Genomic DNA, 17910 nt, shown 5'->3' with positions numbered 1-17910 from the left:
CACTTCTTATAGCACAATAGTATTCCATTGCATATGAATGGCTTTAAAAGCCAAATAGGATTTTATATGTGATCCTGGAGGTAGTGGGGAGAGGGGTCACTGGAGTTGATTGCATGGGGGGTTTGGTGACATGGTTAGACTTGTGTTTTGGTAAAATCAAGTTGACAGCTGTGTAGAGGATGGACTAGAGTGGGGAGGGATTTGTGGCTGGGAGACCACCATTAGGCTATTGCAGGAGTGAGGTGATAAGGGCTTAAACTAGAGCAGTAGCAGTGTCAGAGGAGAGTTTCTGCCATTGTCATGACGAATGTTACAAAGGTCGAAACCGCAGAACTCGACTGATGATTGGATATAGTTTTGGGGGTTGAGGAGGAGGAGTGAGAAGATGCTGAAACTTAGGTTGTGAGCCTAGTGGGAAGATAGTGAGTCCCTCAATGGTAATAGGGAAGTTAGAAAAGAGGAGGATTTGGTGGGGAAAGAGAGTAAGTTCCTTTAAGGACATCATGAGTTTTAAGATATCTGTGCGGACATCTACTTTGAGATGCCAGTATACAGTTAGAGATGTGGAGCTAGGGGTTAGGGCTGGGCAAGCAGATCTGAGAATCACCTTCCTAGAAACAATAATAATTGAATTGATAGAGGCTAATGAGATAATTAATAAAATAGCATAGAGGGAAAAGAGAAAGAAGACTCAGGATAGAGCCTTGGGGGACCCAGTGGTTAGCAGACATGATCTGGATAAGATCTAGCAAAGGTGACACAGAAGGAGAATTCAGACAGGTAGGAGAAGAGAGCAATGTCATGAAAACCTGGAGAAAAGAGAGTATCGTGGAGAAGAGAGTGATCTACAGTGAGTGTAAAGGCTTCCAAGAGGTCAAGAAGGATGCGGATTGAGGTGATGGACCTAAAATAGAGAATGACACATAAGAATTTATTTTACTTGATCAGGCATATTTCTTATGAGGGTTTTCGTTTCCCTATTTTTTTTAAAGTGTTCACTTGTTAGTGCAACTAAGAGGGAGAGAAAATAAATGTCATTTGGAAAACAATTAAATTTTAAAAAACCAACCAGGATTGAATCCATGCCCTCTAACCCCAAATTCAGTACTCTATTATCCATTCTAAAATGTGTGTCCTTATTTTAATTTAGTCTTATTATGGTTTATGCACTCTTTGACTTATCTTGATGTCACTCTTAGAACTTAAAATACTTTGCAATAATTGCTAATTTGATAAATGTGACGTCTGATAGCATTAATACAATGCTTGACCTTTTAGACAGGGAATTTTTTAAAAATTTGTTTAGCATCAAATAATATTGAAGAGAAGGAAGAATTTCTTCTTAAAATGAGTTTTACACGTTCTTTTTGAGTCTTATGATCCAAAGTATGTTATAATAATGTCCATGTGATATTGTCTAATACTAGATCTCATCCATCCTGTTCCTGTATTATAGTTTCTTGGGCAGTAAAAACAGAAGTGCCAGGTAGAATCTGGAATTCCTAAATGGTGGCAATTTCTCTTGAATCCTAGTTGTGTATACATTTTGAAGATTTATGTTAATGTTCACAGTAAAGTAAAGGAAAACCACAATAGATGACATCAAAATTGTGACCAAAGGCGTTACGCTTTTTGACTTCAGAAGACTGACTCTCTCTCCTTGGTAGAGATAGATTATAGTTATAGTATCAGGCATGTATCATTGAACATGGCCAGCTTGTTGATTTGTTTTGGTAAAATTTTCTTCTTCCAAAAGGGAGATCTGACGGAGTTTAAGGAATGTGTGGGGTCATAGGGAAGGGATTGCGAAGCTTTAAAAATAAGAAAATCAAGAAAATTTTTAAAAAGTTAAAGAAAATATTTATTTAAAACGAAACGGTTGTGTTGAAGATTCCATATGATTTTCAGTGCTCGATCCAGTGAGTATACATAAGCTTTTGTTCACCAATTATATGTATGGAGATTTTCCTAAGCTCTTTTTAGAATATTATCTTAAAGTTAATAGTTGTTTTCAAGACTGCCCCTCCCCCTATCCTTTCTTACAGAATCCTTTACTTTAATTATATAGCTTCTTTATTACCTTTCCAGAGGTTACCTCACAGACATTGGTATGTGAATAAACAAAGGATTTATAATTTCATCAGTGTGGAGAACTTTCTGAAACGGAACTCAAATCCCCCCCTACCTGTTCAGAGAGCAACCTTTCTTCGACTTAGTAGACAAATCCTGGGAAATTGCTTGAGGCTCTTAGAGGTTAAATGTTTTACCTGGGGTCACACTGCTAATTGGACAGGATTTGAAGACAAGATTTGAACCTTTGGCTTCTTGATTTTAAGCTTAACAACTCAACCAACACCATCCTGCCTCTGTGAGAGATCAGTAAAAACAACAAAATGTACACATACCCTCAATCTCAGAGTTGGAAGAAATCTCAGCAGTCCATCTCTGAACAAGACCGCCCCGCCCCCCCAAGGGAACAGACAAAAGTCATGCAGCTTCTTCTAAAAGTTCTCTAGGGATGGGGAACCTCACTACCAATTTTGTCCATCTCTAATTGTTGGGGAATTTTTCCTTATGTAAAACCTAAACCTGCCTCTTTGTGGCTTGACCATGGCTCCTGGTTGTTCCCTTCAAGGCCAAACACAACCGGCTCAGTCTTCTTAGATTTAATTTACTAGTTAAACCGGTCGGTCAGTTCTGCGTGGAAAAAAAAAAGTTAGCTTGAACTGATCAGCTAGTTCAATCAAAATGATAGTTTTCTTAGGTGTGTTTATGGTTTTGGAAATGGTTTTCCACCTAGCTAAAAGCTGACACGGATCTAATTTTTCACCCAGGTAATCTGAATTTGGAGGTAATCTCAAGCTTCAATATAATATCCAGAACAACTTTGATGAGGCTGTAATATTAATAGAAGTAACTGATGAAGAAGAAAAGATATTATCCTGAAGTATGGATTAGGAATGAAATGGATCTTATTAACTCTACATTTCCTCCCTTCTTCTATCATTCCCCCTTGTACAGAAAATGAAAAATAGATCTTATAGTTGGTATTTGCCAGTACTTCAGGCATATATGATAATTAAATTTAGGAAACGTTTTTTGAAAGATCTATGCAGGGTACCATGCCAGGTACTTCATGGTTCTTGCCCTAAGGAAGCCTACAGTCTGATAAGGGGAGAAAAAAATATAAAAATAATACAAAATTGAGAATAACCACGTTTGAGGGATACAAAGTTCTGCGAGAGTACATGAAAGGGAGGAATCCCTTTTGGTTGAGGCATCAGGAATTCTCAGCCTCGTGAAAGCAAAGACATCAAGGTGGTCAAGTGTGGGGAGTGCTTCAGGAATAGTGTTAGGAGTATAGGGCATGTGAAGGGAGATATTATAAGCTAAATCTGGCTAAGTAGATTGGAAACATACTGTATTCAGTAGGCAGTGAGGAACTTTATTAATTAAAAGGGTCTGATCAAATCTATACTTTCCTGGAAATATATTCTCTCATCTTTCTGAGTTCCACTTTCCTCTCTCCTCATCCTTTCTCCTTCCTATCTCTCCCTGCCCTTTAGATCTCCCATCCCCCATTTCTTAATAGCAAGAAGACACTCAAAGCCCTGTGTTACAAGAGAATCACTACAATTCCACTCTGCTCTCTTTCTCATGTGACTCCACGGCACAAGGCGTGCAGTAATTCTCCCATCCATAGCCCTGTCTTGTCTGACTTTCTTCATTAGCATTCTCACTGCATCCCAGTTGGATGCAGCTGACAATTACAAGCAGCTCCTTATAGGAGTTGTGGCTCATTTGAACATGCTGCAATTTAGTTTAATTCTTAATTGTTGTCATTAGTGATAATTTCCTTGTGTCTTTGTTCCAGGTTCTATTACCTTGACAGCTTTTCATCTGGGTCACTTAAATTGTGTTCACTTTAGAAATTGAAGTTGATATAATTTAAAAAAAAAAATTTCGCCCCATCGAATTGATTTTTTTAAGAAAAAAGTTTTTGAGTACCTCCATACAATTGCCAAATAGCTATTCTTTAAGCACAGGTCTGACCATGTCATTCCTCTGCTCAAGATGGGTCAGTGGACTCTAGAATAATCTAGAGTTCCTTTGGTTGGCTCCTAAAAGCCCTTCACACTCTGGCTTCAGCCAAAGTTTTCAGGCTGAAAGATGAGAACTTCCCCATCTTTCTGTGGTCCAGCCAAACTGGCCTACCTTTGTGTTAATGCGCAGGTTGTCCCCTATGCCCGAAATGTTCTGATTCTTGACCTCAACATCTTGGAACCCCTGGTTCCCTTTAAAGTCAAAGCAGATGCTGCCTCCTTCCAGAAGTCTTTTCTGTTCAGCCTCTTTGAGGCAGGTAGGTGACACAGTAGATAGAGTGCTGGGTCAGGAGTCAGGAAGACCTGAGTTAAAGTCCAGCTTCAGGTATTCATTGCCTGTGTGAATTTGGGCAATTCAGTTAACTTGTTTGCTTCACTTTCCTCAACTGTAACATGGAGGAGATAATAGTGCCTACCTCCTAGAATTGTTGTGAGGATAAAATAAAATTATATTTGTAAAGTACTTAGAGCAGTGCCCGACACATAATAGGCACTTAATAAATGCTTATTCCTTTCCCTGTCACCCCTCTCCCAAAATTATTTTATATTTTCATATTTATCTATATAAGTAATATATGTGTAATATACGTACATATGTATATAGTATTTACTAATCTGTAAATGTGTGTCACTTCAGTAAAATCTAAGTTTCCTGAGGATAGAGACACATCTTGTTTTTGTATTTGTTTCCATAACATAGGTACCTGGCACATATTAGGCACTCGAGACATGCTTGTTGGTTGTTGTTGAGTCGTTTTTCAGTTGTGACCCCATTTAGGGTTTTCCTTGGCAAAGATACTGGAGTGGCTTGCCATTTCCATTCCAGCTCATTTTACAGATGAGGAAACTGAGGCAGACGGGGCTAAGTGACTTGCCCAGGATGACACAGCTATTAAATGTTTGAGGCCATGTTTGAACCCAGGACTCCCTGACTCTAGGCCTGGCGCTCTGATTCTTAATCTCCTCTCTCTAAACTTGCCTGAACCTGTGGTTTCATCTGTGTAAGGAGTTCCTGGTGTGTTAACTCTTTGTAGATTCAGATCAGCAACTCCTTTATAACTTTATAGTCCTAAAGAGTTTTCTGGAGTCAAGAGAAAAGTCAAAACTTCTAAGTTAATGCGCCTAGTATGGATCAGAGGGTAGGATTTGAACCCAGATCTTTTGGACCCCAAAGCTAACCCTTTATCTACCATGACACACTGCCTCTGAAAGACTTAATTTATTGACAGCCTTTGTGGAGTTGCTTAAAAACTGATCCATCATATTGGTATTTGCAATAGAAAATGTTGGCCAATGTGGGAATTTGCTGGGCTTAATGATGTATTTATTACAAAAAGGTTTCTTTTTTCTTTTCTTTTTCTGTGGTTGAGAAGTGAAATGGGAGAGAGAAAATAAATGCTTATTAATTGAAAAACAATTACATTTAATGAAATAAAAAAAACTCCTCAAAGCCATGTCATTCTTTGGGCTAGTCTGTTCTCCACACAATAGAACTTTTTATAGTGCGAAGAGAAATATATTTAGTTGTCTAGAGAGCTTGGTGTTCATTTTACATTCTTTGAAACATTCTCAGAAATCCCTGACTTGTTGTGGTTTAGTGTCCAGGAAAAGAGATTTCGAGACTGCTTCTAAATTCAGGCTGGTGGTTTATATTGAGTATTTCCTCCTTTCCCCCCTTAAAATTCAAAAGCTAAAAATGTGATTTTCACTTGTGGACACCTTCCATTTTTTTTCCTTTTAAAAAAGTTGCTCACAAACAGGAGTTATGAGACTTAATTCATCTCTTTTGCCCCTCCTTCTCCAGTCTAGCAAAGAACATTTGCAACTACTGGTAACGTCGCATTTTTGTTATCATCCTTCCCTCAGTTGTTGGAGGTTCTGTGTCTAAAAGGAAAAAGAAAGAAAATATGTACTTTCAAGTGTGGAGGAGATGTTTTCTCTCTTTATCATCTTAGTGATCTCTGGTTTTTAGCCTTGTGGTCCTCTGCAACATGGTCTCCATTCCATATCTGAGTTTGCATGACCAGAATATATGGAAGGGGACATTTTCAGAGTCAAGCTAGCACTCAATCAGAAAGAATTTATTAAATGCTTACTGTATGCTAGGTGCTAAGGATTCAGAATGAAAATTAAAACAACCCTACTCAGAGAGTTTATATTCTAGTCACAGAGAGTGTCTGCCTCTCTTCCTTGTTTCTCATGCTTACCCATCATTTCGGGGATGGAGGAAAGGAACATATCTTTTGGAGTGGTTTCTCCCCCTCCCACTCCTATCACTACATGACTTGACTTGTACATTCAATACTAATCATTTGGAGTGGAAGGTTCCCATCCAGAGGCAGCCACTCTTGAGAACTTAGTACTTCTAGAATTGTTGAGAGTGTGTATCTATATATGTCTATATGTGTATGTATATATATATATATATATGTATATACACAGACATATGCATATTTATATATACATACAGAGGGAGAGAGAGAGCACACATACATGTGTGGTGTCAGACCAATATTAATTCAGTCAGACATCATGGACTCATCACCATCTGTAACTACCTTCAGAAATTCTCTCTTCTCCATTTATTCTAACGGCCATGAAGGTGGCTAAAGTGGAGCACTTAGAGCTTGGTCAGACATCCAAGATGCTAAGGTCATTCACTGCATGCCAGACCATCACTTTTGCCTTGCCAATGGACTTCAGTGACTCTGGAAGAAAGACTGGGGCTGATGACTTCGTGCAAATCTGCCTCACTTAAATAAAATTCACTCAAATGTCAAGATATCATCCCACTTCAGAAATAAAAAATCAACCAAAACAACAAGAAGAAGAAGTTCTCTCTTTATATGACCACAGTTTGGATACTAATTAGCTCAGGAGTCATTCTAACTTGTATTGTTTCCATATGAAATGAAAAAGATTTGTATTTTAAAATAGCGAGGGATATTACCCCAGCTTGAAAAACCTGATTGAATTTGTAATCCCATGGGATGATCAAAGAAATTTGTAGCTCTGTTGAGCTGAGCATTTATTCCTTCTTATGTTTTAAAACAAATATCCATCATATTTGCTAGCTCCTTTCCACTTGTAGGAGTAAATGTTGTTCCCTTTTCCGCTTCCACAATAAAAGTTGACCTTGTGAGGAAGGCCACTTTTATTTTTGTCTTTGTATATCCAGTGTCGTGTACGTGATAGGTGATTAATAAATTGCATGATTGATTGAATTGTGTTGAAAACAACAGCTTTAGCATTTTCAGCCTATCTGTGCCTTGTTGGAGATGAGAAATGGAGGGAAGTAAGAGAAGGTGGTGATTGGGCCAAATATAGAAGTTTTATGGGCAAGTCAGCTTGTCAGAAGAATGGTTAAGTCTGAGGAATTTCACTTAAGTTGATGAGTAAATCATAGCTGTCACACATGTCTGTTGGCTTTTCACACACAGCCAAAATGGTTGAACGATTGAATGTGTCGGACATAGCCTGTCTGGTGTTGTCTGAGGGAATCTGTAGTTTTCCCAGAGTTGTGATACCCTGGAAATTGATTTCATTTAGAATCTGAACATTTTATACTCATGAGTATCATGTAGCCCGACCAAGAGCAGCAAATAGATTTGAAAGGGGGAAATGAATGATAGTTGGAGAAAAGTCAAAGATTATAAAAGAGTAATTAATTGGCAGGACATTTTAGAATCGTCCTCTCTGGGTGCCTGTCAAAGCTCTAGTGTGCTCAGGGCACTGAGGGTTCAGTGTACTGTTGGTCTTTTTTTTTTCCAGGAAGTGGTGATGGGGGGGGGCGGGGAGCTGGTGGGTTGGATCGTGTTTGCGTCTGTGTGTGTAAATATTTGACCTACGATGAAGGGCACTCCTCACTTAAGCTTTGGTGTTCCTTTTATCAAGGCTCAAAGCCATCCTTCTCATCTATCCCTTTGATCACATTCATTTTATCTTCAGAATGCTGTGGAGGCACTCCTTCAAAGCCAGGGGTCCTTGACCCTTTGCTACCAATTTCCCTTCCAGGCTGCCTTGGAATACTGAATATATCTTCTGTCTATATACTTGGCAAGAAGGTTGTAGTGGGAAGGAATGTCAGAACTAGTCAGGAGGGACCTTAATTCTTGTTCCCAACAGTTACCAGCTATGCGATCATGGGCAAAGCAGGGCCGTCTCTAGTCGTCCTGATCTGTATCTTGCCACTGGACCTAGAAGGCTCTGAAGGAGAGAGTGAGGCTGGTGACTTTGCACAGCCCTGCCTCACTTAAATCCAGTTCACTTTCATGTCATGACATTACTCTCCTGGTGCCATGGTTCTCTTCGAGAACTAAGGACGAACAATAACATGGGCAAATGTCTTAACCTCTGTAAGCCCCACGTGCAAAATGAGGAAAATAATGCCTGGTGTATTTGGCTTCCAGGGTTGTTGTGAGGATCAAATGAGATGATATATGTAAAGCCCTTTGAAACCTTAAAGTGAAATATCAGTATCATCTATCATCATCATCATTCTTCACGCTTAACTCTTCATTCCTTTTTTTCTTGAATATTCTCCCTTTTTTTTGGACTGCTATCCCTCCCCTCTTCTAAGTTTTGTGTTTCTCTGTCTGCCCTGATGAAGACAGGGACTGTCTTTTGCCACATAGTAGGTGCTTAATAACTGTTTATTGCTTGATATGTAGTAGTAATATTTTATTTATCCTTTGCCTTACTTATACAAATTTTTTATCTTTGTAATCCCAGTACTTAGCACAGTGCCTGGTACATACTAGGTGCTTAATAAATGTTTATTGCCTGATATGTAGTAGTAATATTTTATTTATCCTTTGCCTTACTTACAAATTTTTTATCTTTGTAATGCCAGTATTTAGTACAAGTGCCTGGCACATAGTAGATACTTAATAAATGTAGTGACTACATAATAGTCTAATATCTATAGTCTAATAGTATAATACATAATATTATAATACATATAATTAAGTCTAATGCATAATAGTCTAATAGTATAATACAATGAACTATTTATTGACTATATAGTAATGACATTTTATTCGTCCTTTGCCCTATTTACAAACCTTTTATCTTTGTAACCCCAGTACTTTGCATACAGTAGGTGCTTAATAAATGCATGATTGTTTAAACTGAGTTGGAAAAAAAAGCATTTTGTGTGTGGAAGTGGTAAGTAGGCCTATAACATCAACACTTAATTCTTTTTATAATATAAGAATAGGTCATAGAAAGGTGATGATGTAGTTCAGCTCCCTTATTTTAACAGATAAAGAAACTGAGGAGTAGAGAAGTGATGTGGCTTGTCCAAGACCATTTACATAAATCCATAGATTTAGAGCTGGAAGGAACCCTCAAGGTCATCTAACCCAGCCCCCTCATTTTACAAATGAGGAGATTGGGCTCCTGCCCTTTAAAGAGCTTACGGTATAGTATGGAGCTAAATAAGTGCAGCCAGCTGGTGCAGTGAATGGAGTGCTGGTCCCGGAGTAAGGAGGACCTGAGTTCAAATCTGTCTGGCCTCAGACAACTTACTAGCTGTGTAACCTTGGGCAAGTGGCAAACCACTCCATTATCTTTGCCAAGGAGACCTCGAATGGGGTCAACAAAGAGTAACAACTGAAATGATTCAACAGCAACACAGCTATTATTATTATGATTCCCTGATGCTTAATAGCTCTTTGGGCTAAGCACTATCCCCCGGCCCCTCTTTCTTCCTCTCTAAAATGATGGAGTTAGACTAGGCAGGCCTCTGAGGACCTTTCAATCTCTAGATCTACGATCCCATGGTCATTTCCTAACTAACATTTTTAGTCCATAATCTTACCCGATAGATATTACTCATCAACTAAATTTTATTGGTTTTTATGTGTCTTGTACTCCCTCCAGTATCTACTCAATATAGCTGATCAATAACTTTACTCGATAAAGGAATATTCCTTATTAACATATTGGGAGACTTTCCAAAACATCCCCTACATTTTTAATGATGAAAACAGTTTAGATATTCCTTGCTAGCAGAGATTCAATGAGGAGTGTCCCAAATTTAGAGAGTTATGTGACAGATTAACTTTATAAAATAGAAAGCCTTGTATTTAATAGGATCTAAGAGTCCTGTGGAGCAGTCTTATACCCAACATTTGACAGCTGCTACCAGTACGACTAGTTGGTATCCCCTCCCCCCCATATGTGCTGTAGCTTCATTCTAGCAACTGGCAGTTTTCAACATTTGACACTTTCCTGGACTCAAAAGACACTTTTCTCATGCTGCTAGTTCCTAGTAAGGATATTACAATTCAGTCATAAAATGAGTGATCTGCCTTTGCACCGAGAGCAAATTTTTTGACATAAGTGTATAGTCTAGTCTTTTTTGTTTTCTGGTTATTTTCAGATGGGAATTGGCTGTCAGGCAACTCTGTATTCAAGTAGAGAGGAAGAAGCCCCCCTGTTGCTAAGTAAGGGCTAGATTTTCTGTTCCTTATCTCTTAACTGGATCATTCTGACTGTTCAGATTATTATAACAAATTGTACAGGTTTGATGAGTGAAATTGTCTCGAAAAAAATTTGAGGGAACAAATACAAAAACAAATTATGGATTTAAAACTAGAAGTGTGAAGTTTTTCAAAGTTGGTAGAAAGCAACCCAATTTGTCAGAGCTTTAGGGATTGTCTGCTGCAGAAGTGACAGTAATAGTTGAGGCGGGGAGAGAAAGAAGAAAAAGAAGGAAGAGGAGGAGGAGGAGGGAGAGAGATCAAAATATTTAGTATGGGATTTTTATCTTCATATTAAGTTATTATTTAAGTTTGTGACCATTTGATTAGAACAAAGTATTAATATTTTTATAAGGAAGTCTTTTTTGTAACCATGTTATTTTCAATAATTGCTTTCTTTAATGATTTCATTACACTCAGGGGCCAACTCCCAACCCCCCATTGGGACATATAGCTTTTTTTTAATGAAGAGTGAATGGAAGAGGGGAATATAGGATTCATGTGAAAGAGTTAACTAGAAAACTTTTGCATCTGCAGTATTAATTGTAGGCTACCCATTTATTCAAGAAACTTTCTTGGTGGAGAATTTTTCTTTAGAGTTTTAGTTAGGCAAGAAAAGGGCTCTCACTGGGGAAAGAGGCAGGTAGATACAAATATTTATGAAACACTTAAGGCGTGCAAAGCTCTGTGCCAAGTATAGTGAGGGCCACCAAAGATGTACAAGATGGAGTCCCGGCCCTCAGGGAGTTTTATAAGTAGAAAACAGAGAAATTGCTATAGTTTCTGTAAAAGCCATGTTGCCTACTAGAGAGCTGGCCTCAGAGTCAGGAAAACTTGGGTATAAGTCCAGTCTTTGCCTGTACTGGCTCTATGACTCTGGGTGAGTGATTTAACCTCTCAGTTCTTAAGCAATTTTCTAAGATTCTGAGTTGATAGAGAAGGCACTGGCCTACATTGGCTGAGGAAGCTCTAAACCAGGGGTGGGGAGCCTGCAGCCTCGACGCCACATGTGGCCCTCTAGGTCCTCAAATGTAGTCCTTAGACTGAATCCAAACTTCACAAAACAAAGCCCCTTAATAAAAGGATTTGTCCTGTAAAACTTGGACTCAGTCAAAGGGCCACACCCAAGAACCAAGAAGGCCACATGTGGCCTTGAGGCGACAGGTTTCCCACCCCTGCTCTAAACAAATGAAATCACAAGTCTGTCCTCCAAGTCCGGAATGTCCTCCATCCCCCTCATTTCCACCTCTTGACCTCCCTGGCTTCCTTAGGGTCCCAGCTAAAATCCCACTTTCTACAGGAAGCCTTTCCTGATCCCCCTTAATTCTAGTGCCTTTCTTTTTGTTTGTTATTTCCAGTATATCCTATTTATATCTTGTATGAATATAATTGTTTTCATATTGTCTTCCCCATTAGACTGTGAGTTCCTTGAGAACAGACATTGTCTTTTGCTTTTCTTTGTATTCCTTGTACTCTGCACAGGGCCTGGCACATAGTAGGCATTTAATAAATGTTTATTGACTGACCGATTATGTCTATCTTTAAGGTTTACAAAGACATTTCCTCGCAACAACTATGTAAAGTAGGTATTGTAATCTATTTAATTTTTTTTAAATAATTTTTTATCATAACTATCAACTAAAATAAAATGAGGAATAAAGTCATATATAAAACCATAAATACCAAACTTGATAAGAATCTATCTTTCTATCTGTCTGCATCAATTTGAGTAGATTTAACCAGATGGTAACACTAACATCTCATATGCTTCCATATTGTTTTCCAATCGATCTTTTTTTCCCCTGTGTCTTTGTCAGGTTCGTCATGGTCAAGGTCAGTGTCCCCATTGCTTAGTATAATCATTTCCCAGTTTCTTCCTATCCTTTATGTTGTCATTTTTATAGTATAACAATAAAGTGATGTAGCACAAAGTTATCCAGTATTCCCTAATTTGTTGTTGCTATTACAAATAAGGCCAGTATAAATATTTTTGTACAGCTAGATCTCTCCCCACCTTTTACTCACATTCTCAGGATACTGTCCTAACAGGAGGATCAGTGAATGGAAAAGCATGATCCGTTTCGTAACTCTTATTGTGTGTTGACAGGTCATTTTCTGGAAAGATTATACCAATTTATAGCTCCACTAGTAGTGTCATAGGGGTCTGTTTCCTCATAACTTCATCACTGTTGATTTTTTGTATGTCAGAAGTGGTTAACTAAAGTTTTTTGGGTTTTTTCCGATTATTAGAAACTTCGAACAGTTTTTCAACTGAGTTATTAAAAGTTTGTTTCTTTGAGAACTGTGTTCATGGCTTTTGGCCATTTATCTGTTGGGAATGTTTTATCTCCATTTTACAGGTGAGAAAAGTGACTAACCCATGGTCACAGAACCAGAAATGTCAGAGCAAAGATTTTAACCCATGTTTTTTAACTCTTAGTCAATTATAACCTACTGGGATTGCATTTTGAGCTAGGTCTTGAAAGACAGGAAAGACAGATAAAGAAGGTGGAAGGGAGAAGGGCATGAGCTGGGGCACATGAGCTCGGAAGTACTCCAGGCCTTTTCTGGGAAGACTAGCTTGGCTAACGTTGGAGTAGGGTGGTAGTGGGGAAGTGAGGGAGTATATTTTAATGCTCCTTCTCATGGATCTGTGATTTTTTTGGATGCCACTGCTCCTTTCAGAGAGGAAGATCCTAGCCAGCCCTTGTCTGTCTGTCCTGTTCAACTCTTTTCCATGTGCAGGTCTGCGTGAGGAGGACTGCCCAACTTGCAAGGGAATCTTTCTGTCTTTTTCTTGACATCCCATGGGAACCAGTGAAGTACCTCAGCTGTCCATATGCTATCCCCAGCTCTTGTAACATGACTGGTCCATCTACTTTTCCTGTCCTATGTTTCCCTGATGACCTCTTATACTGTTTCACCTGTGTAGATGGGAAGAGTGAGAGAAACAGCTGAAAAGGTAGATAAGGGTAAGGTTGTGGAAGGCTTTGAATACCTTCATAACCTGGCCTCTTACTACCTTTCCAGTCTTCTTATGCCTCATTCCCCTCTACATAGTTTGAAATCTAGTGAAAGATTATTTTGGTGACTATATGAAGGATAGTTTAAAGGGAAGATAGCAAGAATGGGAAAACCTATTGGGTGACTACTTTAACTGCCCAAGAGGATGGTTATGAGGTTCTATAGTAGGGTGGCAGTGATGGAAATAGAGAGTAGTGGACAAATAGGAGAACTGATTGAGAAGTTGAATAAATAGAACACATTTATGCTTGTGCTCCTGGTCTTTTTTTTAACTTTTGTTTATGGTATATAAAACATGAATGAATGTCATCAAAAGTCAAGTTCTCTTTCAATTTAAAATATAAGATTATCTACTATTCATCCTAATGTTTTCCTACTCATAGATTATGCATTCAAACAGAGAATTATGGGTTTTTTAGGGATTTATTTTCCTCTTGAAAGAAAAATGTGTAGATGGTATATTCCATAGTTCAATGAATTGTCCTTACTTAGGAAACTCCAGGTGCTAAAGCAAGCTGTATTATTTGGTTTCTTTTCTAGGCAAAACCAAAGCTAATTGAGCCGCTCGACTATGAAAATGTCATTGTCCAGAAGAAGACTCAAATTTTGAACGATGGTTTACGGGAGATGCTGCTCTTTCCTTATGATGACTTTCAGGTAACTGGATTTTCCTATCCTTTGAAATCATGTGATTGGTCTTTAGAGATAATTGGTAGGATATAAAGACATTTGTTGCCTTTTAATTCAGGGATTCAATTTAACTCTTTCTACTGGATGAATGTTTTGCTTTGGACTTTTTTCTTCCTTTTTGAAGTCTCTTAGCCATGATAAAAATAAAATGGCAGACAGTTTGTAATATGCAGATAGTAGTATATTTCCAACCTGCTCTATGGGGGTTGATTTTGCTAATAGTATGAGTATGGCAAACCTAAGTATACCTATCCAAGGGATTATGAACAAATTACAAGGTGAAGAGGCAGGGTAGAAAGAACACTGACTTTGGATGAGAGTCCCTGGGTTTCAATCCCCACTTTCTGTCACTTCACCCACCTGTATCACTTTGGGCAAGTCACTTAACCTCTGAGATACAATTTTCTCATCTGTAAAATGCATTGGGGAGTGGATCGATTAGATGACTTGTTAAATTTCCCCCCTCTAAATTTACGATGATATTAATAGGAAAAATATTACTAGGATATAGCATCTTCATGGTAGGCCCTTAAAATGGTCGGTAGATTGATCAATTAAAAATTTCTCACAGAAAAAGTCTGGAAAATGCTACTTTCAAGTTCCCCTAGGAGAGACAGAATCATTAATGGGTTCTAAGCAATTTTAGAAGCCTGTGTTTTACAATCCAAGGGTTAGGATGTTTAACAAAGAAAGAGCACAATTTTATTTTGCCTCTCTATAGAATTAAAGTATGCAAATAAACTTATCACTTTCCTGATGGGGGGAAAAAATCTTTGGTAACATGATTCACTGTTAATGGGAAAATTCTCCCAGAGAACTCTTTCTAGTGATAATAGTTTTTGAATTTATTATGAACTGGATATTTTTAAAACTACCTCACAAAATAATATCACATAGCAAAAAGAAAACAAGTGGAAAGCTGAAAAATGACAGGTTTTTTTGCCAGTAAATTTGGCAAGGTTCGTGTTACATTCGCACAGTAAAAACGGATTACTACAAATTATACTAAATGTTGACATATTTTTCCTGTGGAGGCCTTTGTGGAAACTAAAGGTTATCTCGAGGTTCACTGAACATGACTGGCCTTAGAGTGTGTGTTTTTATACTGCAACAAAATGGATTCTCTAGAAACCATTTTAATTTTGCAAATCTAGAACACCAAGTTCTTTTTGGGAAGGGATTGTGATGCAAGTGTTTAAGAAGCGAGAAGAATAATTGAGTATCATCTTTATCCCTGGAGACACAGGACCTACCTGTTACTGAACACAGCAGAAGTAGCTGGTTGAAATTACATGAAAAACGCTCATAGGCATTTTACATATTAACTACTGCTCTGGAGATGTCAGGTACCAGGCGTGCCTCTGACAGAAACACAAACCCTCCACCTTCTCTCACTAAAAATGGGTGCTGTTTTTTCTCATTTTCCTAGTTTTCTTCAAAATGAGGGACTATATATTTCAACCCAAATTTTCAATTGTAAAATAGGGAGTAAGGTCTGGCCCTGGGATTTCGCAAATGTATGGAATTCCCTTGATGAAGAAACTCCTTTTACCAATGCAGTTTTGTATCTTCTATGCAATTTATAGTCTTAGATTTGCCTGGAGTACTGAGAGGTTACATAACTTTCCTAGGATCACAAAGCCAGTATGTGTCAAAGGTAGGACTTGAATCCACATCTTCCTGGTTCCAAGGCCAACTCTCTATCCTCTATACCACACTGCCCCTCTTTCAACCATGATAATTTCAAATAGGGTTTTATTAGAGTAGTGGTTGGTTTCAGGGGTATCATGAATTCTTCTATATACATTGAAGGTGTCTGAGTTTCTCAGTGGTATCAAATTAGTAGCTTAACTCTCTAACAACCTGAGAACTTTCTTGTTCTCTCAGGGATGCTGCTGTGTCTCTGTGAAGCAGGCACCATCATGATCTCGGAAGAATTCACATCAGAGAAAGAAACTAAAAGGCAGTGCATAGGTGTAACAGGGTGTATGATGCTTATTTGTCCATTCATGTCACCAAAACTTATTCATTTCCTACAAGGTGCCAAGTGCTCTCCAAGGGTTCATGTTAACAGTGTTTCGTGCTTCTAATGGCAAGTTGTGTGGAAGAAGTAGGAGAAATAACATCGGTGGGGATATGTATGACAAAAGAAAGTGAGTGAGGTATGACATGAGGGCAGTTATTTATTAAGGGAGGAAGTCCTCCATGGCAGTAGGTTGTTTCTCCATTGAGGAAATAGGACCCAAGCATGGGATTTCATTGGTGTAGGTTACTTCCTGGTGAGAAAGTTCCTTCTTAAGAATGGAGGTGGGCACCCTCTCTTCAACCTACAATTTTAGAGAGTTGCCCAGAGCACTGAGACAATTTCTGACATCTCCAGAGTCTCATAACTAGTATGTAGCAAAGGGATGATGGGGCCCATTTTCTATCCACGATGCCATACCTGTTTCTCCTTTTGGAAAAATGACAATAAGAAATATGTAGGGTCATGGGAAAATACGGAGTAGTATTGAAGTTTAGTCTCTGCGTACGTAGGGCCAAAAATTGTTGTGACTTCATGATGTGTTGTGGTGGAACCATCTCGAAGACAGAGTCAGACCACCTCTAATCCAAGTATAGGCATTTATTGAGATTGACGCCTCTCATGAAGCTGACTAGGTTCCAAGAGGAACCAGCAGCTTCAGAGAAAGCAAGATGGATTTTATAGGGTAAAGATTCTTATTACACAGTCAAAATTTACGCAGAATATAGGAATATGATTAATATTAAAAAGGCAGGAGGAGTTTGTTAAGGGATTAGGTGATGGAGGAGGGGTCCCATCTTTGGTTCGGTGGTTAAACATTCTGGTCATTCTGCCCTCCAATTTGCTAGTTATTGTGGTCCTGTCTGGTCAAGATAGAAAGTTAGGTGTTGTGGTCCTGTCTTGGGCTAGATGGATGATGTGATTGTGATGGAATATAAGAATACACCTGTTTCTGTGGGAATGGGTCTGGGGGCAGTAGCTAGGTAGAGGCAGTGGCTGGGTTCCCATCACATGGACACACACACCTGCTGTTTCTGTGAGAACTATGAGTTCATGAACACACTTGTTGTTCTAGTGAGCAGTGAGGCATATATGAAGAAGTTAGGACATTGATGGGGGAGGTGGGGGGTGCTAGCTAGTTACAGTGGGCCTTGAAGTTAGAATACTGGGACTGGGGGCAGCTCTGTTAGGACTCCATCAGTAAGATAGCTCATGATGAAGTGTGGAGAGGTTGTGATCTGCCCACATCCATGAGATCCTGCATTTTTCAAAGCATCAGCAGAGCCCCTGTAGTCTTAACTAAATTATTACAGTAATTAAAGGAGCTGAGTAGACAGAAAATTTAGCATGATAGGATCAGCTTCCTTAGCTAACTACTTTTACTTGAGGGGATTTTTTTTAATCTTAGGGGTAGGTCAAAGAAAGCAATTCACTTAAAATAGAAAAGGGAATGGACTGAGCCCTGAACATCAAGGAATCAGGCGGCTTTTGTGTCCACCTTGGCCTCAAGCTGCTTACTATTGTATGCATGATTGGGGCTAATTCAACTGTACTGAATTAAAATTTCATTAATTAAACAGATGCT

General features: G+C 38.7%; 1 protein-coding gene across 8 annotated transcripts in view; it reads left to right on the top strand.

Moving 5' to 3' along the window:
• Nucleotides 1-17910, top strand: part of DOCK9 (dedicator of cytokinesis 9) — a 226764-nt gene that overhangs the window by 12236 nt on the left and 196618 nt on the right. For all 8 annotated transcript variants that reach the window (XM_036756911.1, XM_036756919.1, XM_036756916.1 and 5 more), the window contains exon 2: nucleotides 14153-14269. In XM_036756911.1, the coding sequence (XP_036612806.1) occupies nucleotides 14153-14269 (117 nt within the window). The remainder of the gene's footprint in view (nucleotides 1-14152; nucleotides 14270-17910) is intronic.

The sequence above is a fragment of the Trichosurus vulpecula genome, chromosome 4, assembly GCF_011100635.1.
Source record: "Trichosurus vulpecula isolate mTriVul1 chromosome 4, mTriVul1.pri, whole genome shotgun sequence".
In the NCBI taxonomy this organism is placed as follows: Eukaryota; Metazoa; Chordata; class Mammalia; order Diprotodontia; family Phalangeridae; genus Trichosurus; species Trichosurus vulpecula.
Note: the sequence above shows the minus strand (reverse complement) of the source record. Positions and strands in the feature narration are given on the sequence as shown.